This window comes from Scophthalmus maximus, chromosome 16 (assembly GCF_022379125.1).
Source record: "Scophthalmus maximus strain ysfricsl-2021 chromosome 16, ASM2237912v1, whole genome shotgun sequence".
NCBI classification, from domain to species: Eukaryota; Metazoa; Chordata; class Actinopteri; order Pleuronectiformes; family Scophthalmidae; genus Scophthalmus; species Scophthalmus maximus.
Window position 1 is genome coordinate 9177377 of NC_061530.1, and position 24820 is coordinate 9202196.

Sequence of the window (24820 nt, forward strand, 5' to 3'; positions counted from 1 at the left end):
AAGCCTCTGATTGGTCAAAGTGGATTCAAAATGGACAGCTAGAAGTCCGCTAACAACAACAGTAGCGTCTTACGTCTTGAAAACGGGATAAAAAAACGATCATCAAAGTCATTCAATGTTGGATTTATCATCACGGACATGTTGTACAAAGTCTCCGAAAAGACACCGAAGTTCCAGGTCGCACTACAACCCTTCTGTAAGGGCCACGATCGCACGGAAGCCCTGCCTGCAACGGCGCAAGTGTGAGCTTCCGGTCAGAACAAACCGTAAGTTGCTGGCACGAACTGATCAAATGTTATGAGGACTTTTATAACATGACGCATTTCCTGTGGCACACAACATGTTCGGGCTCAGAGGGGACGTGCAGAATCTAATCGGTGGAATAAGTCTGATCACTTGAAAGACGAGCAGTGATAAAGCTTCAGATGTGGGCAGGAGTACTAACAAACACTGTTGATTTTGTGTCTATCAAGTTTCCCCCTTTTGCACAATGTTCAACACAGACAGATAATTAGAGAGAGAATGGCGCTTCAGCGTCCCACAACGAAACTGTGATGTGTGTGTTTATGCATGTCTAGTGTTTGTGCGTGTTTTGGCACGGCGAGCTGCTATAATGTGCCCTAATAACCGTGATGTCATCCACCTGTTTTTTGGGCTCGGGGGGCAGTGATGACTGATGGGACAATTTTGAATAATCATCTTATCTGATCTTGGAGCTCATGAGCTGAATTCTAGAGAAATTACAAACCATGAATGTGAAAGGTCGTCTATTCCAAAACGCTGCTAAATACTTGGGAAAAATGGTTCAACACAGGGGTTTCCCACTAAGTTGCTCTGCAATAATGTTTATCGAGTCGGGAAAAAAGTGTTTGTTTTGTATGCAAAAACATTTTCTTTCATAGAACACATTAACTTGGTATCGTTTACCCTTTCAATCACTTTGTGGAAGGGGGATTTCTGCCCGAGCTGTTCCCTATTTGATGGAAGATTGACCTTTTTTAGCCAAAAATGGAAAGATGAGCGTCTTTAGTCCAACAAGGCAATACAAATATGGGGAAAATGATTTTTTTTAGAAGATGCAGTCTTTTGAATTCGCTTTCCTTTTATAACATTTTTGAGTTCTCTCTCTCTTTGGAGGATTTTTCTCCCACTAAATCAAACATTAACCTCGTCTTCAAAATGTCTCAGGCTACAGGATAATGCAGTTCCTGTGCGAACTCCACACTGTACTGTCTGCACTTTGAGAAGATTCACCGTTAACCTAAAGCCCAGTCGTAAATAAAATGTGTCCTGAGTTCACACTGCAATGAGATGGCGTTTTCTTCTCAGTGGCTTCTTTCAAATGTCGTTTGATCAAAGTGGAAAATGTCAGTGATGTGAACATTAAATTATTGCTGAAGCATCTGTCTCATAGTTGAGCACGAAAATTGCCAAGAGGAAGTAGTTTGAAGTGTCCAAACCAGTTTGGTAGTTTGAATATTTGTGGCTCAGACACATGCCACTTGGTTGTTGCCAAAACACTCCTTTCAATTCGGGTTTCCTGGGAGGTAGAATTGTGACGTGCTGACAGGACGGTTATTATAATTTAACCATGTACATCAACCATCATCAATGGGAAAAAAAATAACCCCTGCACGTTTTTTGTCTTTAAAAGGGTTCTTTCTTTTTCCTAATTGACTTAGACGCCGTTAAAAAATGAAGAGATGTGCAACGTCAGGCAAAGACTAAAAGAAAGAAAAGAGAAGGTCGGGGGCAAGTAAGAAAAGCAGAACGGTTCAGTCTCTGAGAATAGAAATCATCAGATGAAGTAGATAGAAATGACTATTTGGAAATTGAAACCAGTGGGGTTGAGGTCATGGTCGGCTGCCACTTGGTTTGAACACACTTGAAAAACTTTGGTAATCCCTTCACTTTTTCTGTCACCTCTTTTGCAAATGTTAGCATGCAGACCAAACACCAAAGGACATTCGAGGCGAACGACCTGAACTGTGGCGTGATGGCAACCAGGTGCTCCATGAGGACAACATGCCGAGGCCTCACCCACCCTATATACTGGAATTGGCAGGTAATCTAACAGAGTGGTTTGCACGGCTGTACACTCTCTTTTTTTCCCTTTAACAACACCTTTAAGACATCGAGGAGAGCTGAGAGAAGAACAAGGTAGGCCTGAGAACCCTGAGGAAAACATAAGTAAAACAATGAATTAGATATGAATAACAGGTTGAGGTACAGTGAGTATAAAAAAGTAAATTATCACTTGAAAGCTTCAGACGTCACAGACTGACAGTGTAAGATGATTCCCCCCTTTAATTACAGACCTCTATTGTGCAATGTAGCAAACACGTTCTCATCTAACTGTATTTACTTGATACCGTTCTGCCGGGGCCTCTCCTGTACGGTATTATGGGCAGAGCACAACACAACCGCTGCCAAGGTTGTGGGTTTGACTACAAGCGGGACCACCTTTGCTACAAATGTACACACTCACAGTACAGTAAAGGGAGCTTGGGTCAAAACAACCGCTAAATGGACTACGCTATGTTAAAAGAATAAACTTCGGCGCGCTCGCCTGCCAAGAAAACATAAGAGGAAATTTACTCAGCCATGACAACCTCAATGCAAGGTCAGGCTTCTCTGCCACGACGAGGGCTACCTTTGGCAGCGTGCAGAAGTGCAGTTGGATTGATGTGGACTTGTGCTCCAGAATATTAAAATCGCTGATGCTAAGAGTTCATTGACGACCCCATCGTAATTGTACGCTTCAAGGAGTGATGTTTTGAAAGAAAATATGCTTCAAACTCAACTTGAGTGTGGTGAGACCAATAAAATTGAGTGCAGTGGGTTTTTCCGTGTATGTTTTAGCGTATAGTCTCTGTATGTGAATAAAATGAGACAGCAATGCATGTGATAACGTAGGTGGAAAGTGTATCTCTTTAGAGCAGTGGTGCGTGTGTCATGTCCAAGAGTATGTCAGCGCGTCGACTGGCACACTGTGTGTGTGTGTGTGTGTGTGTGTGTGTGTGTGTGTGTGTGTGTGTGTGTGTGTGTGTGTGTGTGTGTGTGTGTGTGTGTGTGTGTGTGTGTGTGTGTGTGTGTGTGTGTGTGTGTGTGTGTGTGTGTGTGTGTGTGTGTGTGTGTGTGCGCTTCCTTTGTAATGATAGCCCTCACTCTCTCACCAGGCGGCCAGGCTACTCCTTTAAACCTCAGGATCTGTGCCAACCCCTGGAACCCACAGAATATGGCCTGCAGCTGGGCTTACAGGGAGAGCCTCAGGCCCTGTTAGCCACCGAGGCATCCACAATCGATGATGACACAGCGTGCATTCATATCAGGCGAGTCTCTGCACATGCAACAGTCGAAAACATGCAGGTAATACACCAGAAAATACAGCATCCCGTCCTGTTAACATTAGACTATCACTGAACTGGTTAACCAGGGGAAACTACACACCCATTGAGGGGTGAATGTGATCTAAAAGGATGACAACTCCATCTAGAGGTCAATCTAGGAAGCACCAGTTCTTCTACACGACTGAAAAGTAAAAATATTTAAAAACTAGTTAGAGGCACTTAAAATACCAAAAGTAAAACCATACAAGGCAGAAAACAACACCATGAACTATCCTAATACTGGATTAACATAACTGATGCATTAATGTGTACTGTATTGCATTTGATGGAATTTGATACAGTTTCAACTAACATTTGACGACTGCCAAAATAAGTCAAAGCACAAATATATATCAAACTATAATTTATTGCTTGTACCTTTAGTATCAATATATTGACACAATGGAGGATGAAAAAAAATAAAATGAATAACCAAGTTTCTAAACTAAACCTTCAATTTAGATGCAACTTTTTTGCAAAGTAAAAATGCAAATGCACAAAGGTTCTGAGTGATGTGTAATTTTGCTTTTTGTGCTCAGGTGAATAATCTGTTCAAGTTAACAAGTTAACAGTATATGTAATTACTCATTCACAACATTTCTTTGCCACTGCATGATTTTAAACATACAAAACAGATAACATAAGTGCAAACGGACTAAATGTGGACATCTTCAGTGCATAGATGATTATGGCTACATTTACCTTGGGGAAGTAAATGGTAGAAGATCATACAGCCCATAGAATATACAATTCTGTGAAAGTGGTAGCAGCAATAACAGGTGGGTACCTGCTTAATGGAAACTGTTTGACTGTTGATGCAAAACCTAATTTCCTCCTACGACATGCACCTACTGATTCATTTTATCAGCAGTGACATCATAACCCTATTCACGGACTTAATGTATATCTTAACATGAGGTATTCAAGAAGTGTGAGAACATTTCTGTGAAGGAATATTTGCAGAGGTGTATTCTGGTCCCTGTGTCAGAGGCAGGTCGAAGATTCTTCAGTGGACAGGACGTCCCTCTCAGGACTTTCTCCTGTCCACGTCACTCGCTGACCCTGACCTGTTCACGTGTCCTGGACCGAGCAGCAGATACAGCCTAACCTCTCTCTTTACTGTGTGTCCTTGCCTGGGATAGAGACAAAAGTGCAAGCATGTAAATTGAAGGACAAAAAAAAGTGTTGATTAGCAATCACAGAAAAACTTCATATCAGTCACATTATATTTTCTAGGCTTGCAACAGCATTAGTAGTAGAAGGAGAAAAATAAGTTAAACAGAAATCCAGTAACAAAAAGTAACTGAGTATATATACTTAAATTATATTTACCTTGGTATTCATATGTTACTGATTTAAAATTTAAAAAAATGTTTCTTATAAATAATGCATTCGGGGAAAAAATACCTCCATATTCACTTTTTGTTTTGTACAGCGCTTTGAGTCTCGTGAAAAGCGCTCTATAAATCTCATGTATTATTATTATTATTATTAATAAATAATTAAAGCCTGGAACTGAGTCTCTCTCTTTTTTTTATTTGTATAAATAGTGAACAAAATCTGCAAGTGTTCTGCCAAAATCTACCTTTTTTCAATTACTGAAGAATTATCTTTTCATTATTTCTTTCTGGTTCAACTATCCACTTCACAATGTTCTTCCTTCTTTGGTTTGATTTCACTGATACATGATGTATTCAAGGAATACCTTACATCCCCTCCAGTATTTGAGACAATCTACAGAGCTCATTACCTTCTACTTTTGTGTGAAAATAGTTCTCAATTAAAATAGTTGACAGTGACGTTTGTGGCTTTGTCTTGAGAAACCCAGGGCAGAGTTTTAATGGAGATGTAGATTTTACAATTTGATGGAACTGACTCTCTTTAGCCTGCGTGCCTGAATTTAGCAGCTCAGCCCGAATGCTTCACTCCTCAATACCTGTGGTCTTCGTACCTTTGCTGGGGACAAACTTGAGAGAGTGGCTGAATATTCAAAAACGCGAGACTCCCTCCTCTGGACCGTCGTTCACAAACTCATGGCCCAGCCCGTTGCCACACTTGCCACACAGGACCTGGGTACATACACATTTATTACACATGAAACCTCCTGCCATAGCTTCAGTGGGTCAAAACGTCATGACACAAATATTGATTTCTGTAATAGATGGTTCAGCAGTGGCCTGAAACAGATGTTGCACAGTCCTTTAAAAGGAGGAATAGAAAATGAATATGTAGTTGTAAGGTCACTGGGCCTCTGACCTTGAAGGCAGTGAGAGTCTCCATCATCTTGGTGACGCTGTCCTCTCTGATGGTGTCGGCGAACGCCGGCCAGGGAGACGAGTGGGCGAACTTGGACCGACTTGAGAACAGGGGGTGGTTACACTTGGAGCACACATACATACCTGCAGGGGGACATTTAAACATTTAAGGATAGTTGCTTTTGTTTCATTGTCTAAACCTGAGAAAGATTATTATTCAAAATAATCTAAGTAGGGCAATGGATCGCAACCTGTAGGTCTAAACCAATTAATGGGCCAAAAGGTAATCAGAAGGGTGATGAGAAGATTTAGGATTAAAATGAATAATCAGTTACAAAAATTATTTTCTTTGAAAAATATATAGCTCTTCCCTGTTTTCATATAGTCAATAATAACATATTTCTTAAAACCTATTAGTGTTATCTATTTCTATTGGTAGATTAATCTCTATTTTAGCAGTATGAAAGAATTTAAGTAAATACGAACAACTCTTTATCAATTGCCGGTCACAGGTCACACCTCATGTCTTTCCTCTGTGCCCATGATATTTCATAATACTCGGATAATATTGTACTTTTAAAAATAATTCGTTTCATTGCTTAAACAATACGCTTTACACAGCCGTTAAGTTAAATAATGACCCTGAATTTAAAATGGCAATTTTGATCCTCCATAATCCAGACTGAAGGGAGGGAGGTTACATCACATCGCTGCTGACGGAGTATCAGTCACCGCCTGCTCACCTGGTTTGAAATGGTCCTTGTAGATCTCAGCCCCAGAAAACTGACAGAAAGACATGATGCAGAGTCTCTACACAACAGATGGAGTGGGAGGGAAAACAACTTCTTAATCTGGCTCTGTTTGTGCAGGCAGCAGTGGCAGGTGACCGGACAGGACAGCCAGCAGCAGCAGACGCAGCAGCTCAGGTTTCCTCCTCTCGCGTGACGTCATCCTGCCTGGAGATTTGACCGGAACTCCGCCCACTTGCTGTTCTCGAGATCAACGCTAGATGTCAGTGTCGGACAACACGCCCAACAACAAGGTGGACGTACACTATAAACGAACACACACATACACACAAATACAGCACAACAGAAATGTGTTGTGAATCGGGAGGGGCATCATTATTAAAATTGTGAGCACTGAATTTGCCACGTTAACAGAACTGCTGTCATAGTTATGTCACAGTTTCCCCAGCACCTGTTCTTTTGTCCATCATGAGCTCCAAGATTTGTCTCCATCATCACCACCGTCAGTCTCATATTAAGCTAAAGAGGTTACTTTAATAAAATAAAAAAAAACACCACCACCAACAACAAGCCAATAACTGTTATTTTGTAAAAAGCATTAATAAGGAAATCGATTATGGGCAAATTCAAAAATATGAGGAAATGTGAGGTGTGATCTGACGTGTTTTACACTGATACAACATCAATTATTTACTGCTATTGGCCTATTTAATATCTGAAGGCAAAGACAAAACAATGCACACTCTTTGTACGATGGAGTTGCACCTATAAGGGTCCTGGCACACCATGCCATGCCAGACTTCTTTTTGGATTTCTCATCTGCGTTAAACACTATCCAGCCACATGTTTTAGCGAGGAAATTGATGTCCGTGTTGTAACAAGTCATTTATTGAATCTGTTCTTACATTTCCTCTTGTGAAGGTGGCTGGCAAGTCGATAGGTGTCCCACAGACCCCTCTGTCGACTATCTTTGACCAACAGGTTCTACGCAAGGCCAGGTCTGTATTAGACTGCATAGACCACCCTCTTCCATCAGGTGAGAGATTCCGATTACCCCAGATAAAGTGCAATGGGAGTGAAAACTCTTTCTGTTCACCTAACCAATACGTTGAATGTGTTTTAGTAAGCGGTTGTCAGGTCAGAAAAATCATATCAGCTTCATCAGTGCTGAGCAAATATCAAAAGCATGAACATCAGAAAACTTTCAGGTTTATTTCTTGAATGAAACACAGTTTCATGTTGCAAATAAATGGCCTTGTCTTGGTAGGAACCGGGAGGTAGTTCAGAAGCGATACTTCTGTCCATTCCAGGTCTTCATCCTTCATTCATACTTGCAGTAGTGCTTTAGTGCCTCCGGCAGCTCAAGCCAGTCGAGGGCCATCCTGTGCACGATGTGCTTCTGGATGGCTTTCCTACACAACGTCTGCAAGGACGAGACTGGAGCACCAGAAAAAATGAGAGAGCAAAATATAAAATATAAAAAACATAGGTAATGAAGAGAAATGGCAGGAAAAGGCATTAAAAGTGTGGATGGATCTGAACAAGCGTAGTGGCCCTTGGGTTTATAAGCCAGTGCCTCACTATGAAGAGAGACTAACACTTCTTACAGAAAAATCAATCAAGACGCCAAAAGAGACACAAAATTATCACAAAGAGAGACAAAGCAACTATGAAGAGACACAAAACAAGGCTAAGCACCTAGAACCAACAAAGAGACGCAACAAACTAGAGAGATACTCGAAAAAGCAGCAAAAACACACAAATTGACTACATAGACGCATAAATCAATTACGCAGAGACACAAGCCGTCCACAAACAGACACAAAACAACTACAAAGGGATGTGACAAAACTACTGCAATAAGATACAACGCAACTGCAACAGATCGAACTCAACTGCCAAGTTTCTCTCAAGGAAATGCGAAACAATTAGTAGTAATCTTGTGTCTGCATGCCCAAGGGCCCATTATCTCACAATCCATCTATGATTAAATAGATCACTGTGACACTCACATCCGTACTCCACCTGCACAATTTGGACACACTTAGTTGCAGCAAAGACGTCCACCACCGCGAAGAGAGGCTGGATGGTGGGGATCCCCTTCGCAGAAGCTCCCATGTCCTCACCGTTGATGATGATATGCATGTCGGCCAGGTCCCCTCCTTTAGGCACATACAGTACTCCTATTCTGCTACGTCTGGCTGTGGGAGGGAGTGCGTTGGTCTTGTACAAGTCATCCAAAATGTGGCTGAAGCGTCCGGGGCGGCTTCTACCGACCAGCTTGTCTCTGGGGATGTGAACATTTTCAATGCACAAGTGAGAGTCAGTGAAGAAAGTCTTTGGATTCATACTGTTGCCTCCTCTGCCTGCATTTTCTTGCGCTCCTGCACCAACCTCAGCCCCTCCCCGCCCTAGCCTCTGACCCCCGGCCAGTCCTCCCTCATCCGCCTCTTGGACCCCAGGATCCTCTATGATCTTGTTGTGGTTGCGAGTGATGGCAAAGACCCAGCTGTCTCCCAGGTCTGTCAGGTCTGGGATGGAGTATTCAGGTACCGCCTCGAAGCTCATGGGATCCCTGGCGGTCAGGCCGACCCGGAGGTGGCCGCACCAGCCGAGCTCCTTGTCCTCAATCTCTATCAGGAAAATCTCACCGGGCTTCAGAGGGTTTTTGCTGAAACACACCCCGTTGGCAAAGCTCTCCACCCGGGTGGCCTGTGTTTCCGACTGGTCCAGTCTGACGTTGGTACCGTGGATGGGATGGAATTCCATGAACTGGTCGGGAAACGGCTCCATTTTTAGATTAGTTTCCACCAACTCAAACAGTCCCGCTGTGTAGAGAAAACAAATGACTATGAACCAAACATTTCCACTTGGATAGCTGAGGCAAAAAACAACTACAACAAATGGAGTCAGACTTACAAAAGTTGTCTAAACCAACGTTCCTGCGGTGGTTTCTGACCAACACGTGGTCATTGTAGAGTCAAAACAACTTGCGGAGTCATGACAAGAGCCGTCTGTGCCTATCTGTCGGCCACTCAGAGAGGCTTCTGGTAGAGGGCTATTTTTGAACAGCAGTGTGTCAACAGATGGCAAGGTGTCTGAGTGTGCATGTCTATGTTTGTGCTGGTACTTCTATCTTCGCCCCCCCCCCCCCCCATGAAATCACTGGCCTATGATTTGGGGGTACTAGCCAGTGACAGCTAGTACTGTCCAATGGGTGCAGCTTGAAGTACAAAGATAAAAGTACAAGTGTGTGTGTGTGTGTGTGTGTGTGTGTGTGTGTGTGTGTGTGTGTGTGTGTGTGTGTGTGTGTGTGTGTGTGTGTGTGTGTGTGTGTGTGTGTGTGTGTGTGTGTGTGTGTGTGTGTGTGTGTGTGTGTGTGTGTGTGTGTGTGTGTGTGTTGGGGTGGGGGCATCATGCACATGCCAGCAGTCACTCACACACACACACACACACCAGACAAGCACAGAGATTGAGTCGGCGCTAGCGGCACTCTTTTAATTTCACAAATTCATGTGCTGCGTAATTATCATAATACCATATGCTATGTTAAACAGCAGCCCTTTCACAGCCCCCCCTTCTAAATATAGTCCATGCAAATACAGCCTAGGTTTAATGCTTATGTAGAGTAGCAATTAAAGTAATACAGCAGGTTATATATGTCTGTAGAGATCTTGTATGATAGTGGAATCCTAGCATACTTGGAAGAGTCTATAAGTTATACAACTGGCTAACTTGGCATGACCTAATTTGTGACGTGTGACACATTAAGACATCCTTTGTGTACATAAGAACAAGTTTGCTTGCAGGGTGTGGGAAAGAGCACTTTGTCTGTGATAATATGTACATATCTGAGCTTGGAGATTATCAAAAAAAAAAGTTCTGACTGTGTATACAGCTGCGAACCTGTACTATTATTCCCTTGATTAAAACACCCCACGGTGTGAACCTCACCTGCAGAGACATGAATGTTAAAAATGCTGTGCACCGTGTTGCAAAGGAAATGAGGAAAAAATAGCAGCTGTGAGGAGAAGTGGTTTCCACTAGACATGGCAGCGCAGGCTGGGCCCAGCTGTGTTCTGACTGCGATGCCTCCAGGCCCAGTTCAGGCAAACAAGAAAACACAGGGCCTGCAATGGGGCAAGTAAAGAGTATAGGGAAGTCACAAAGTTGTTCATCTGTATGTGGTTATTCTTCACCAACTGCATTATGGCCTACTGCAGCATTTTCGTTCATATAATAAATGCTTACGTACAGCACTCATCCAACAAATTCAAGTACTTTTTAAAAATTTCTTATCTTGTAACAATTGAAAACTAAGTTGATTAAAACAAATGGTTTGACAAACTTATCTTATCTGTCTTATCCTCAGACTCTGGCTGGACATCGACATCATTCCTTCCTGGACCTCGGCAGTGCTATTTATTGCAACTACACGTTCCTCAACACAGGAGTTTGCTGCAGTTGTGACTTTGTGACATCTAAGGAGGCTGGTCCTGCTTTCCGTCTGACCCCTGGCTCATCCTCATTAGCGTTCATTTGAAGAGTTTGAGTTGCAGGTCTGCATCCCAACCTTTCTGGCCATGTATCCAGCCAACCAGGCTCTTCAGGAACATCTCCAGTCAGTGATGGATGGGGGCGACTGTCTCTCACCTCAGTGGAGAGAAAGAGAAAAATATATTTCTTTCTCATGTAAAATATTATTTTTCTTTTTTACAGTTTTCATCTGTTTACCAGAGTTGGCTGCACTTGCTTATAAAAAGTGAGTGTTTCACTTTTGCATGGATGCTCGTCAGGATAGAAAGCACTAGCACAGCTCTCACCCATGCTTTGTGCAATTAGACAGCATATTGCACCGCATACTCATCTATGTGTGTGTGTGTGTGTGTGTGTGTGTGTGTGTGTGTGTGTGTGTGTGTGTGTGTGTGTGTGTGTGTGTGTGTGTGTGTGTGTGTCTGTCTGTCTGTCTGTTGGGGCTGCAGGACTCTTAATCTGGATTATACCATGCAACGCGGCCATGCTTTTCATAATCGGTTTGGTTGAGCTGTGATTCTCGGCAGCGCATGACACATCTGGATGCAGGCAGTCTGTTCGGGGGAGGTGTGTGTGTGTGTGTGTGTGTGTGTGTGTGTGTGTGCGTGCTTGTGACAGGGAAAGTGGGAGAGAGAGAAAGACAGGGTTGCGACCACTCACGACCCGCGGTCCTTGCGCGCACCGATGGAGAGGGGACCTACAGGAGACCGAGGGAACCTTCCCATGCGTAAAGTTCCATATTTGTCGGGTAAGTAAACGCACCTCCTCTGTGTGTCTGTTGCAGCCCTTGCTCCGGTCGTTCTCGCAGAGCATTGGCAGCGCGTCGGAAATTCTGTCGAGGGGAATCAACTCCGAAACTTCCGCTCCCTTTGTCACATCTGCATGTCACACTTGTTTTGCAATCGTCCGGGAAGTGGAGTTGTGAGTGAAGGCGTTGACCTGCATTTTAATTACATGCTATCATCACTGCACACACGACAGGTATGCACATGGTCTATTGTGTGTATCAGTGTTCTATGAAATGACCCTATTATTTTGGGATTCGGTCACACACACGCACGTACACACGTACACACGTGCCTGTCTGATCACATTACACAATTTTGGTGCAATTGTGGGGCTTCCACTGAAAACCACGTTTTTTTTAATCATTTGATCCGTACGATCGTTTTCTGGATTATTCAGCCACTTTTTTTTTTTAAATGTCCTGAAGTTAAAAATCTTTCCACAGATCCATATGTGACATAATTAAGTCGAGTGTTTTATTTACTTATTACACAAACTCTAAGATATGTGGCATAAAGGTGTAAATCCTCACATTTGAGAAGCTGCAATCATACAATGTAAATAATTAAAGCACATTATACTAAGTATAAGTATAATCATCAGACTGAGACAATATTAAAATGGACATATTTCGTCTCCTTTTAAATAATGTGTTCTGTTGGTAGACCATACTGTCATAATAAGTAATGCCCACATACCCGATAGCCCATATGGAGGAAAAGGTGTGGATGAGGAGTTTTACAGCATTTTGCAGCCCACATATCTCTTACTTCTATGTAATTACTGTAAAGAGATTTCATTTCCCTTCTAAATCTCCCATAGATGCTGCCAAGGGTTAAAATCTTAAACCCTGTCGTTTTTTTCTGCTCATTAATTCAGAATTTCCCTTTAAATTTGTCACCCGCACTCTTGTTCTTAAACATCAGAGTAAGAGCACTGATGGAAGAGGGACTCTGAACCATTTGGGTGTTACTAATAAACGCAATCAACACTGGGTCACGGAGATGAGCCAGCTTGGAAACACATCCCACCAAATGTCGGTTTAGCCCATAATCCGGCAGTGTGATTTGTCAGATTCCACCGTAAAACCCAGCATTAATGTTAATCTGAGATTTTTCTACTGTTCGTGTCTGATCAGAGGGTGACACACAAGCACACAAGCACACACACACAAACTCCTTCACACACAGGCGCAGAGTGACGGTTGGTATTTTCACTGACTGAGAACATGAAAGGATTGAGACTTTGCAGCGAACTCAGAGCAGGTGTGTGCTACTGTGTTTCATGCCACAGTTGTTACATGATGTATTGCACATGCATTCTAACACTAAACACACGGAATACTCTATATTTGCATCCAACCTGTTTACTTGTCCTTGTTAAAAACCAAAGACATCTGAGGTCACGCAATCTCTTTCCAACATGTTACAGCATATGAAACATATGAATAAGCACTTGCACTAGCAGGCCATCTGTGTATGCAGGTCGTGCACCTGTCTGTGAACATTAATATATAACATAATATTATTATCTTGATAATCTGCCCTTAAAGTAAGAGGGAAATTCTGTGCCACTGCCTTCAGACCAGGTTTTTGTGTAATCGCTTACCACCGCATCCAGATAGCAAGCATTTGCTGATATTGCCAAGTGGCTGTTGTCCAAGACCAATTCCTTTTATGAGGTCCCTGGGACAACAACTGCCTCAGCCAATCAGCGTTTGTGATGTCTCACAGAGAGCAACCCTAAGCTTAACCCTCATCATAAACCTAATCAAAATGTTGGTCTCCGTACAGCAGCCACAGGGCAAATTCAGGACATCCAAGATGGCAGTGCCAACAACGCAACTGACCACACCTAACCAACCCGCATGGGTTTGATACTAGCACATAACACATTTGCGTCATGTTTGGCACCACTTTGCGCTTCGGGTGTGAGATACAGGGCCCTCTGTCTCAAAACGACATGTTTTAGTTCAAAGGCCTCTCCACAGTGGTGCTGCTCAAGGCCAAACGCTCCACCTTAACGCGTCGATTTCATCCTCTTCACCTTGAGAGAATCTGTGTCTTATAGCAAGTTTCAATGAGGTTATGAGAAATGGCTGCAGCTGCAGTGACAAGACGCGAGAACATTTGGATAAGGGAAAAAAATCCAGTCCAGCGGTTTCCAAACTAACATGATGATACTGTATGGCCACAATATGGTCGTTCCTGTTGGTGTTCCACAATTGTCTTGTGCTGAGCAGTGTTAGCCTAACAGCTGTTTAGACGTTCTAGTGTGTGTGTGTGTGTGTGTGTGTGTGTGTGTGTGTGTGTGTGTGTGTGTGTGTGTGTGTGTGTGTGTGTGTGTGTGTGTGTGTGTGTGTGTGTGTGTGTGTGTGTGTGTGTGTGTGTGTGTGTGTGTGTGTGTGTGTGTGTGTGTGTGTGTGTGTGTGTTTGAGTCCCTGTTCTCACTCTGAGAAAAGCTATAAGAAATGTCTAATGCCGCCAGGCTGCATGTGTGTCTGTGAGCTTTATCTCCCCACCGTCCATTTTGGCTGAGAGCAGATTAGTCAGAATCCGCCAGCTGCTGTGGAATTGGTTGAAATTGTGCCACACAGCACTGTAATACAGTTATGTAAATCTGACCAGTCAGAGGTAGGGTTTAGCTCGCGTTAAGAGCCGGGCACTTGACCCAGAGAGACAGCAGGAAAAGGATCTCCGCTTGGGCCTATGTGCTGTTGCCCCAGCTTGTGTCCAGTGATGCGGAGCTGCCCCTGTCTCCCACACTGTGACCACTGATAACACACATTCCCTCTGTGTTCTGTGTGTAACTGGTATCATTTTTGACAAGTTCTTAGGAGGTGGCTGTGTAACCTGTTAGACGTATCCCTCGGGCGGATATCGGTGATTGACCGAGTTGTGACGGGTTTTTGCACCTGACATTCGGCACCTTAGGGAATGAGACTGACAGAGACCGTTGTTCTTTCTCTGGGGAAATTATTTGCTGGAAATTTGTTTTCCAGCCGTCAGTGTGGTGATGCCTTTTTTGTCCATGAAAAGATCGAAGATAGAAAGTATTCGTTTGAAAATACTATTTTGACAATGCCAAAAATACACTCTGCATCTTTTAAATTATTCCTTTTTCATTTCATTTCTGGGGCTTAGAATGTCCCACCACATTAGTTGAATAAAGTCTACATAGACATCCATCAGACACCAAAGGACATTAGATCTTAGCCTGAGCTGCCCTAGTTTGTGTGACATTTGGGGGAGAAAGTCTGCCTGTTCTTTTAATGTTTTTTGGCATGCCTAAAACCCATTCAGTATGTGGAGCGGCAGCTGTGGGAGAGGTGCTTACTTGGCTCTGATTCAGGCTCACTAGTCTTCAGATTAATGTAGAACACCCCAACTCGTCAGAGCTTAACTACCTGACAATCGCACGTTAATGCGTGAAATTGATTAATCGTTGAAAATAAGGTACAGGCATAGAAAATATGCCCTTCATATCTCTCTGTATGGCTCAATCCCCGACTACTTTAATTTGTTTGGCCCCTAAATCTAATAATGTAGCTGACCGCCTTCTTTATTCTCTTTCAGTGTCATGTAGGTGCCTTGGCTGTGCAATGTAAAGAACAAAAATGGCAGAGAGTGGAAAAAATGGGGAAAGGAGAAGTGAGGATGAAGAAAAAGGAGATGGCAGATCTCTCCAGGAACCCTACAAACACTCCCCAGTCGCTGCCCCTTCTTTTGGGAGCAGAAGGCATCTCCCACGAGGGATTGTGATCCAGCTGACTGGGACAGAGGGAGAGTGGGACAGCCTAGATGACAGTGAGCTCATCTTCTCCCTTGATCACGATGAGGACTACCCATCCACACCTCTCTCTACGTTGAGGCAGCTCTCTGTGGAGGATGACAGAAGGTTGCAGTCCCAGGCTTTTCATGTACCTCTTTCTCCCTCTTCGCCTGGCTCTCTAGGAAACTGCTCCGCCACTGGCCCCAGTTTCCTCTCCCCAGGCCCATCTTCACCGACCCACCGACCCCTTGCAAGCCTGGTAAAGTCTCTCTCCACAGAGCTGGAGCTGAAAGAAGGCTCCACCCTGAGACCCAAGCCCTTTCTCAGCCTGGTAAAGTCGATCTCCACAGAGATCTCCCGCTCAGAACCTGAGGTGTCGCAGTCAAAATCAGACTCCCGCCTCAACCTCCACCTGTGGAAGCAGCTGACCCAGCCGAAATCCCGCAGCAATGGGGACTCTCGCACTGCGCCCCCTTCTCCTAGCTCACTATCCCCTAGCGGAGAGGCCCTGAAAGGGGGCTTCTTCAAAATGGAGCTGGAGGACACCAAGAGGAAGCTCTCGGAGGCCGTGCACGAACCTCTGAGCAACATGTTCAGTAAGATCATGAGAGAGGAGAGCGCAGGTAGTCCCAAACACCAGTGTAAGATCCCGGGGGCTCACCAGGTCAGCTCCAGAGCTTTTGGACGGGAAAGCAGCACAGACACGGTTCTGTCAGACTCCCCTGTGAGAAATGCTAGAAAACCAGATGCTGAATTTTTGCCTGTGTTTGACTGGCCTTCTGTCAAAAGTCAGCGGAGAATTCACCACAGCTCCTGTCCTGTGCATCACCACGGACAATATAACAGGGGTGAGGAGCTGGAAATAAGTACAGATGGCGATATGATGCAAGTGATTGCCACGGAGACACGCAGACAGACGAGGAGACCTCCTGCTGATCATCCGGTCCCTGTAGCACCTCTCCCCGCACCTCTACCTCAGCCCCCTCATCCTCCGCCCCGCATGAGTTTATTCTGTGTTGCGGTGCTCTCTTATGGCTATTTCATCCTACCTCTTAGTCCATACTTCTCTGGCCTGGCTCTGGGGTTGGCACTTGGCTTCTTGATAGGCCTGTTGCTCATTAGGATGGGTTCCTCCGGGGCTCGCTGTCCAGCTCCTGCCCACAGGCCAGCACAGACCCTGCTTGGAGAGGTGATTCTGGCAGGTGGCGCTGTTAACACTGAGCCTGGCATCCTCAAGGTAAATGGGTGAGTCATTAAGGGGGAATTGTAATATTCTTTTCACCTTATTTTCAGTCATCTCAGTCGTATCACTGCTGCTACGTTTAATCCTGCTGTCCACACTACTCCTGAAATGGAACAGTTTGTAAACGCTGCTCCTCCCATTATAGTTCGAAAACTTCAGGGTTTACATCGCTGTAGGGACAATCGAAAAACTGAGATGTTTGGCAACGATGAAGCCTTCTACCGTATACTTATAAGTTTTTATCAGTCACAACTCGACTTCCAGTCGGCAAAATATTGTAAATAATTACTTTACGTACTAGTTCCACCTCGTCATCGGTCGAAGAGAAGAAACTTGCTTTAGCTCAATATTGAACAGACAGGCATGGGTGGTATCAATCAACATGTGTTTGCTTGTTTTATTAAATATATTACTTTCAGAAACTGCCTTTTATGTCAAAAAAGTTCAAATTGAATATATTTCCGACTGTGTCATATCAGCACAGCTGCAGGCTACACTTTTATTCCGACTGCAAATTTACATCAAAAAATGACTTAATGAAAGTAACGGATTTCATTTTCTTCAAAAATCGTGTTTACACCAATTACAATAACGAGAGTACTTCAACCTAGTTTTCACCCACAAACAGAACAGTGTCAGTTGAGCGAGTCACTTCAGCATTGTGCTGACTTCCTTCTCAAATTTAAAGCTCCTGAGAATGGCATGTAACTACAGTACATGATGTTCCCAGAATGCAATTAAAACCATTAATGATAAAAAAGGACCTGGAGCTGCACTGGTAATTACTGTTCTCCTCCTGGCTGAGCTTGACACAGGGCTGCAGGGGAGGACAGCTTCAGCTAACACCCAGACACTGTCAGTTCCAGAGGCAATTAATGTTGTATAAGGGCAGGAAGGAGCTATAATTTTCAGGGTGTGAGGCAGCCGGGTTGACGGGTTTTCGTCGGTTTCGGTTATCGAAATTATGGAGTCGTGTTCAAAAAGAAGTTGTTGGGTTGAACTGACCAATTGAGAAATCACATTTACTTTTTTTCTGTACTTCTGTACAAACATCATAGCATGTTTTTCAAAGTGTTCATTACCCAATTGAAACTGTGTGTAACGTTGATTTAAATCTGCACGCACCTTCTGTCTTCCCAGGGCTGGATGAATGAGATACACGATTACGACCCAGAAACCTGCCATCCAGCTCTGACTCACTCCGTGTTTGCCACGTTGGAGGGCTCTTGTCTCCGCCTGGACTCCCCGCGAACCAACATCAGCCGAAGGGCCACGTACGACGAAAGAGTCCAGGAGGCCACCTTTGTCACGTCACGCTGCTTTCAGCTTGCAAAGAGCAAAGTATGACAACCCCCTAATTAACTGTGTGAAGGAAATAAGTGTACTGAATCTGAGGGTAGTCTATCTTTATGAATGGATATATACAAAGCAGCATGAAGACCAGATACATTCTATTATTTATGATTTTATAATGTATGGACTCGGAGCAGAGCGGCAGAAAACTTCTATCTTAATGTTGTTCAAGATAAAGTACAACGTCTGCAATTACTAGGAATACCTAGCTCATTTGAAATATTCGTTAAAACAACTACTAATATTGGTTAATCCTTTCAGCATTAATCAACAATTCATAAATGAGACATCTGACTGCATTGCCAACATAACAGTTGTCTTTTGCCTTGCCACAACAAAAACTCTGCCACTGCTCCCCAAAGGTATTCCTGCTGCCTTCTGTGTTGGCGCGCAAGAGGACGTGGAACCCAAAGTATCCCATCTGCATCCAACTGGCCGGGGCAGTGAACTCCCAGGAGGGTGAGGTGGGGAGGTTGGAGGAGAGTCGGGGAGAGGAGCCAGGTGCTGAACCGTCAAATCCAAAACAAAGTTCCTTCTCCAAGACCGTCAGTGACCTGCCCACCACTCTTTACCTCTTCGGCCGCACAGGACGAGAGAAAGAAGAGTGGTTTCGCCATTTCCTCTTTGCATCCGTGGACACAGAGAGCGATAAGGAGAGGGACGGACAGCCGTCTGACAGATGTGTGTCCAGATCGGGTATGACAAACGTTAATAATGCATTAGAGAAGAGAAAGCTTCTAGATAAGGCATCCATACGAATGCAATACATGTGTGTGGATTATGGATTACATGCCCCAATTCTTTGCATTTCAAAGCCAATCCCTTCGAAGGGAACACAGATCTCGCCGTTGTTTGGTGACCTGACATCAGGATAAACTCCAGAAGAGAATCTATATCAAATCAGTCATTTTAATCTGTCACATTACCTTTTGCACTTTGCTGCATTCTTGTTTAATGCATTAGTTGGGGGCGCAATGTGAAATCAGCTCGGCTGCACTCTTGGGAATGGATGGTGAGTTATGAAGACTAGAGGCTTTAGTTTAGGCTTTATTTGTGGAGAGCTACATTAAAAGACTAATTTGATTATCATGTTTGAAATGAAATACTGCAGCTTCGTTTAGCCTTAGGACAGTAAATAGGGGGAAGCAGCTAGCCTGTAATGAACAATATATTAACCAGCCGGGTGAATGTCTTGTGGATTCTCGAAGGTGATCCAGCACTGGCACAGAGTGTTTGTGTCTCGGGTAACACTCCAAGCAACCGAGGCTCCAGCAGAGTGGGCAGCGGTGAAGATGATGCACCCTGCACAGCCCCGCTCCCCACCTGCATGTCTGCAGCTCATGTCAGTCAGACATTCAGCAGCACCAGGAACCTTTCATTGCTAGACTACCCCAGCTACATGGCTCGTCTCCTGGCCACAGAGGAGATCACGCCCCTCTCCAGTCCAGGAGCCGGCAGCACAGAGACAAGCCCCACCATCAGAGGAAACGTAAGTCATGCTTGCAGATGCAATTACATGAAGCAGTTGAAATTGAGCCGTAGGAACATTGCAGAGACTGACTGTGAGCAGAATAGAAACAGCATAAAAAATAGAAAAATTACATCAGTCATCCATCACATGTGAGAGAGGCAAATAGTTTCGGTTACGAGTCTTTTCATCCATTGAAAATATTCCTCTGTTCAAATTCTTGTCTTTGTGTTTTTTTCTGCAGTGTACGTGTGATCTGACAGAGTACCCCAGCAAGAGCCAGACCGCGTGGGCCGACGCTCTCATTGGTCGAATCCTCTGGGACTTCCTGCGAGAGAAGCACTGGGCCGACGTGGTCTCCCAAAAGATCCAGAAGAAGCTCAGCAAAATCAGAGTGCGCACACTTTCATGGAGAGGTTGCTGTGGCAATTTAAAGTCCCAGAAAAGGTCAATCATAAATCATTGCATTTTATGTCATTTTTAATCTATGCTGTGGCACATTCCCTGCAGCTGCCTTACTTTATGAATGAGCTCACTTTGACGGAGCTGGATATGGGCTGCTCTGTGCCACGTGTCACCGCCAGCTCCCAACCAGAGTTTAACCACAGAGGTGAGTATAACACACAAACACACACACACACACACACACACACACACACTTGTTCATGTGATTACAGCTGAGTACTGCAGAGTTTCAGATCAGACGTTGTTATCCTGTTGTAATCTCATGGAGCAGAGCAACCATTACGCCATGGCCTTCCAAATTTGGAGCATATTGGCTTGTGAGTGTGTGCGTGTGCGTGTGTGTGTGTGTTTTAAAATCTGGCGGTCTGGCAGCCGACACTCCTAATGACAGTCAGTGACTTGTTTTTCCTGTTTGTCAGCATGTAATGGTAATTTACAAGCTGATATTATCTTTCATTTAAAAAACTATCGGTCAATATAATGCATTTTGGTCAAACAATTAATCTCATCTCCCAAACTCACTCGAATCACTTCGTACATGTCTCAAAGGGAGCTGGCAACGATCCTCCTTCAGAGAGCAAACACTGTCAGTCATAACACACTGACCTAAAAAATGCTAACAACAGGGAGCAACGCATGAATGATGGGATTTTATGTTTGAAGTTTTAATTATTTTTCATATAAATCACTGTTACATTATTGAATAAGAAATAAAACACATTTTACTTTATTGCATGTACTAAAGTATAGATGATAATAATTTGTTTCAATATCATTTTAATGTACAAGTGTGCAAAATAAAATCCTAAAATTCCAGGCCTCCAACTTGTCTTCCGTGATCCATGTTTCCGAACAAAATCCTTCTGAAAATCCTTGTCTGTTTGGTAACGAGACTAAAAGCACACTGTTATACCTCTTTCACACCAAAATTACCGAGTAGACCCGGGTTTTTTAAACGCGGGTCGACCCGCAGTTGGCCACTTTCACACTGCGAGCAGACCAGGGTCTGATGATCGTGTAGTGATGGGTGGCGACCATAGATGGCGGTAGAGAGCGGTGCACGATCACATCCATGTTACAGACAGTTTATGGCCACTGTGTAATGAGAGACCGCCTGATGAGGCCGTGTATGTCCGCCGAAGGGTTGAAATAAAGTGACCCGTTCTGAACCTCATCGATGATCTGGATGTGTTAGTTGTTACCACCAACGAGCCAAAGCTAAGCTAAGCGAGCTAGATACATGCGAGAGGTCTCTTTACTACAGCTGGTGAGGTGACAGCAGTTACCGACGGAGGAGTCGAGCCTTCGTTGCCTCCATCATCGCACAAATTAGCGGGTTCACCCGGGTGTGACGTTCACATCAATGCCGTTTGGAGGTGAAGCCGATTATTACCCGGGTCTATTGCAGAGTCATTTGACCCGGGGCTGAATGCCGGGTGTTAGCGGGTTTAAACAGTTTTTTTGGCCAGTGTGAAAGGGGCTTTAGGCTTTCAGCCAAAATTCCAGCTATCAGCTATGTTTGGAAATGTTTGGAGAGGTTTTCTGCTAAGATTTTATATATATTTTGATATGATTTTGACCACTGTATGTCAGCAATCAAAAAATAAACCCAGCTATGATTTAATTTCTTGACTCGATAATCTTCTGTTTAATCCACCCTCTAATGAGCAAGTGTCCAGGTTAGGCTGTGCGCAGTGTTGACCTCTGTGTGCTGCCCCCTATAGGTCTGTGGGTGGAGCTGCAGGTGTCTTACACTGGCGCCCTGCAGATGACCCTGCAGACCAAGTTCAACTTGTCCAAGCTGGGCAAAGAGGGCGGCCAGGACGCAGACTGTGTGACTGAAACTGGTAGCACACAGTGAGTACCACACACACAAATTAGATCCAAACGTTTAAATCAAATATGACGCGTCCCAAATCTCCTCTTATGTGTAAAAGTAATGTAAATGTAGTTGCTATTGGTAGTAGTTGTAGTAGCACTAATATTAATGTCAGTATCTTTGACTGGTAGGGTTTGAGCGCTGCAGATAAAGCTTTACGTCACAATATATGCAATTTTATGTGATAATGAGATGTTTTACATTTACTTAGAAGTTGTGGACAAAATAACCACGTGGGATTCTCTTTAAGCAGCTATTGCAGTGAATTGAATCCAAATCACTGCATCACTTTGATGATCAAAAAATCAAAAATCAAATCACCCCAGAGTTCCCATAAAGGATTTTTTTTGGACTCACAACATTGTCTGCAATTGATGGTGAAAAATGAAGCAGCAAAGTAGTCAATAGTGTACTTATGTCTATAAGGAATATTTTTATCATACTATCCTGTTGTACAAGTTCTATCAGAAGAACAGAGCAGAGCAGAGCTTCATATTACGTTGATCACCGTAGAGCTGCCGATTGTAGGCCCACGGTGGCTGGGATCAGAGTCCGGGCAAAGCTTTACAGTCTGTGGTGCATCTGAAACTTTATATCGCGAGAGGAAACTTTCATTTACAGTTAGTATCGAGGTTTGTTCTTGTGTCCTTGAAGGTATCAGTCAGGGTTCTCATTTTTATATTCCAATTTTTGAATGCCAAATTGCTGAAGCATCCATCTTTCCTTCCTCAATCTGTCCTTACCCGTCTGCCTGTGTCTCCCCCCAGCTGCCGGCCCGTCCTCAGTGTGTTGGCGGACAGTGACGAGGAGTCCTCCAGCGCCGGTTCATCCGATGAGGAAGAGCTGCTTCTTGCCGAGCCTCAGGGGCCAGTCGGAGAGAAGGCATCTACTCCAGCCACTGAAGGGTAAATACATTTAAAATGTAATATTTACTTAAATGAATTAGAGCAATATCAAAAATAAATACTATCCATGTTTGTTCATCGGTTTTGTATGTTTTTATACTACGTACTAAAATAAATATAGTACCATAGTGCCATGTTTTTTTTTTACACTAAACAATGATATTTTATGGAGGAGGCTACATTAATTAAAGATTATTACAAATGAAAAAATGAACTGCTAACTTTGAGAGGTAATTAAGTCAAATCACATTTACATAAACAGTTACATAAAAAAAGAAAAGACAGTTCCACTTTCATTACCATTAATCTACATCTACCCTTCTGTGTTGTGAATAATCACCTTATTTAAAACAGAAAATCAACGGGGCTGACATCACACTCCAGATGGCTGTCGCTTTCATTTACATTTCAGCCTCTCATCATGTGCAAATTTGAACTCCCCGTCTGAATACTAAATCTACTCGCAAATGCAAGATCATACACTAACACTCTCGTCCCCCCCTACTCTTCTCTCCTCCTCTCTCCTCTAATCTTCTCTTACAGGACAGGCGGAGGCAGGACTGGAAGGAAGATTTTGAGATTTGTGGACAAAATCGCTAAATCAAAGTATTTCCAGAAGGCGACGGAGAACGAGTTCATTAGGAAGAAGTTTGAGGAGATGTCCAACACGCCCCTGCTGCTCACTGTAGAGGTTCAGGAGCTGTCAGGGACGCTGGTCGTCAACATCCCCCCACCCCCGACTGACAGGATATGGTATGAACAAAACGCGAGGGAATAATAGATGCAAAAATTCTTTAATGTTGAAGCAGGGCAATTTTTAATGTTTTCACAATACAAAAGACCAAACACTATACACTTTACATTTTTTAAGCTTTATTTTTATTGCACCAAGTTAGCACACAACCGAACATCTCACATGTAGATCTCTTCAACGCATCAGATTTCTTTTACACATTTTGCCTATGATGTTGGAAGTCAGTCCCAAATTATATGAGTGATGTGTCCTATACTGAGCAGCAGCCCCTCCAATAAAAGTCAGATGAATCATTCATTATTTACAGGAGCTTTGAGTTATTTATTGCCTTATTTTATTCTATTTATTAATCCAGTTGCGCCACTCTGCTCTGCTGTTTTGTTGTTTTATACAATGACAATAAAGACTCTTGAATCTGAAATATGTTCTATCGTAATCCAGTGCAGTTGTATACTGTATGTATTATATTTGAGTCAAAAGAACAAGCCAAAAAGAATTATTACACAGCACTGAGTTAAAGCACTTGTGTCACATTTGAAATAAAGGAAGCACTGAATATTCTTAAGTAACACTGCTGATGACACACACCAAAATCTCCTGCCAAAATAGCTATTTTTGTTTATTCCATCAATCAACCTGAGTGGAACCAGTTTCAAAGACGAAGTGACACTGAAATGTGGCTGACTGACAAATATTTAATCATTAAATATGTCACCATCTCCTCTGAAGGTACAGCTTCTGTGTGCCACCCAAGCTGGAACTGCATGTCCGTCCAAAACTGGGGGAGAGGGAGGTGACCTTCTGCCATGTAACTGAGTGGATTGAGAGGAAACTGCAGGATGAGTTCCAGGTTAAAATAGACAAAACGGCACAGACAATGTTTCCCTCTTTCTGTCAGCAACACAACAAGTCTCACACTTACGATTTCTTTTTGTTTTTTATCTTCCTCTCCAGAAAGTGTTTGTACTGCCAAACATGGACGACATCTACTTACCCCTGATGCACTCTGGGATGGACCAGCCTCAAGCCGCTCAGCATCTGTCTCCTCAGTCCCGGCACTCCTGCAGCTCCTCCACAGAGTCGATAGAGAGGATCCCACCTCCGGGCCAGAGTCCGAAAGGTCCAGGTCCACAGGAGAGCTGAGGCTGCAAAGTGAATCCGTTGCATTTTATTTTCAGTGCTGCTGCTCGCCATTCGGATGCCCCTGGGCGTAATTGCTTTGTGGTTATTCCGTGATGCCGGTTTGTGAGCGCTCCTCTACAGTTCTAAT

The 24820-nt window shown here is 43.7% G+C and overlaps 3 protein-coding genes and 1 long non-coding RNA gene across 7 annotated transcripts; 1 reads left to right on the forward strand and 3 right to left on the reverse strand.

The window, feature by feature from the left end:
• tex2l (testis expressed 2, like) lies at window positions 1–24702 on the forward strand. 3 transcript variants are annotated; one of them, XM_047327764.1, is made up of 19 exons: window positions 1–266; window positions 1683–1756; window positions 1942–2065; window positions 3180–3369; window positions 6514–6686; window positions 7315–7429; window positions 10766–11155; window positions 11376–11674; window positions 15288–16720; window positions 17867–18067; window positions 18442–18775; window positions 19288–19568; window positions 19792–19941; window positions 20058–20157; window positions 21737–21869; window positions 22659–22796; window positions 23340–23549; window positions 24280–24400; window positions 24505–24702. In XM_047327764.1, exons 9-19 carry the CDS (start codon window positions 15329–15331, stop codon window positions 24691–24693), a joined length of 3249 nt encoding a protein of 1082 aa, XP_047183720.1. In that variant the 5' UTR covers window positions 1–266; window positions 1683–1756; window positions 1942–2065; window positions 3180–3369; window positions 6514–6686; window positions 7315–7429; window positions 10766–11155; window positions 11376–11674; window positions 15288–15328; the 3' UTR covers window positions 24694–24702. The 3 variants fall into 3 exon arrangements, with proteins under 3 accessions (XP_047183720.1, XP_035469063.1, XP_035469062.1); XM_035613170.2 differs by lacking the exon at window positions 1683–1756 and having other exon boundaries at window positions 10766–10952; window positions 11113–11155; XM_035613169.2 differs by lacking the exons at window positions 1–266; window positions 1683–1756 and adding an exon at window positions 361–427.
• Window positions 3741–6520, reverse strand: msrb1b (methionine sulfoxide reductase B1b). 2 transcript variants are annotated; one of them, XM_035613174.2, is made up of 4 exons: window positions 6388–6520; window positions 5646–5788; window positions 5341–5458; window positions 3741–4522 (listed from the first exon to the last, which is right to left on the reverse strand). In XM_035613174.2, the coding sequence occupies exons 1-4, from the start codon at window positions 6440–6442 to the stop codon at window positions 4506–4508; spliced, it is 333 nt and encodes a 110-aa protein (XP_035469067.1). In that variant the 5' UTR covers window positions 6443–6520; the 3' UTR covers window positions 3741–4505. The 2 variants fall into 2 exon arrangements, with proteins under 2 accessions (XP_035469067.1, XP_035469066.1); XM_035613173.2 differs by having other exon boundaries at window positions 5326–5458.
• Window positions 7583–9528, reverse strand: neurl2 (neuralized E3 ubiquitin protein ligase 2). The gene is made up of 3 exons (XM_035613172.2): window positions 9313–9528; window positions 8406–9221; window positions 7583–7830 (listed from the first exon to the last, which is right to left on the reverse strand). The coding sequence occupies exons 2-3, from the start codon at window positions 9184–9186 to the stop codon at window positions 7715–7717; spliced, it is 897 nt and encodes a 298-aa protein (XP_035469065.1). The 5' UTR covers window positions 9187–9221; window positions 9313–9528; the 3' UTR covers window positions 7583–7714.
• On the reverse strand, window positions 23653–24685 carry LOC118287709. The gene is made up of 2 exons (XR_004785708.1): window positions 24545–24685; window positions 23653–24362 (listed from the first exon to the last, which is right to left on the reverse strand). It is a non-coding gene; the product is annotated as an uncharacterized LOC118287709 (long non-coding RNA).
• Window positions 24703–24820: the final 118 nt, after the last annotated feature.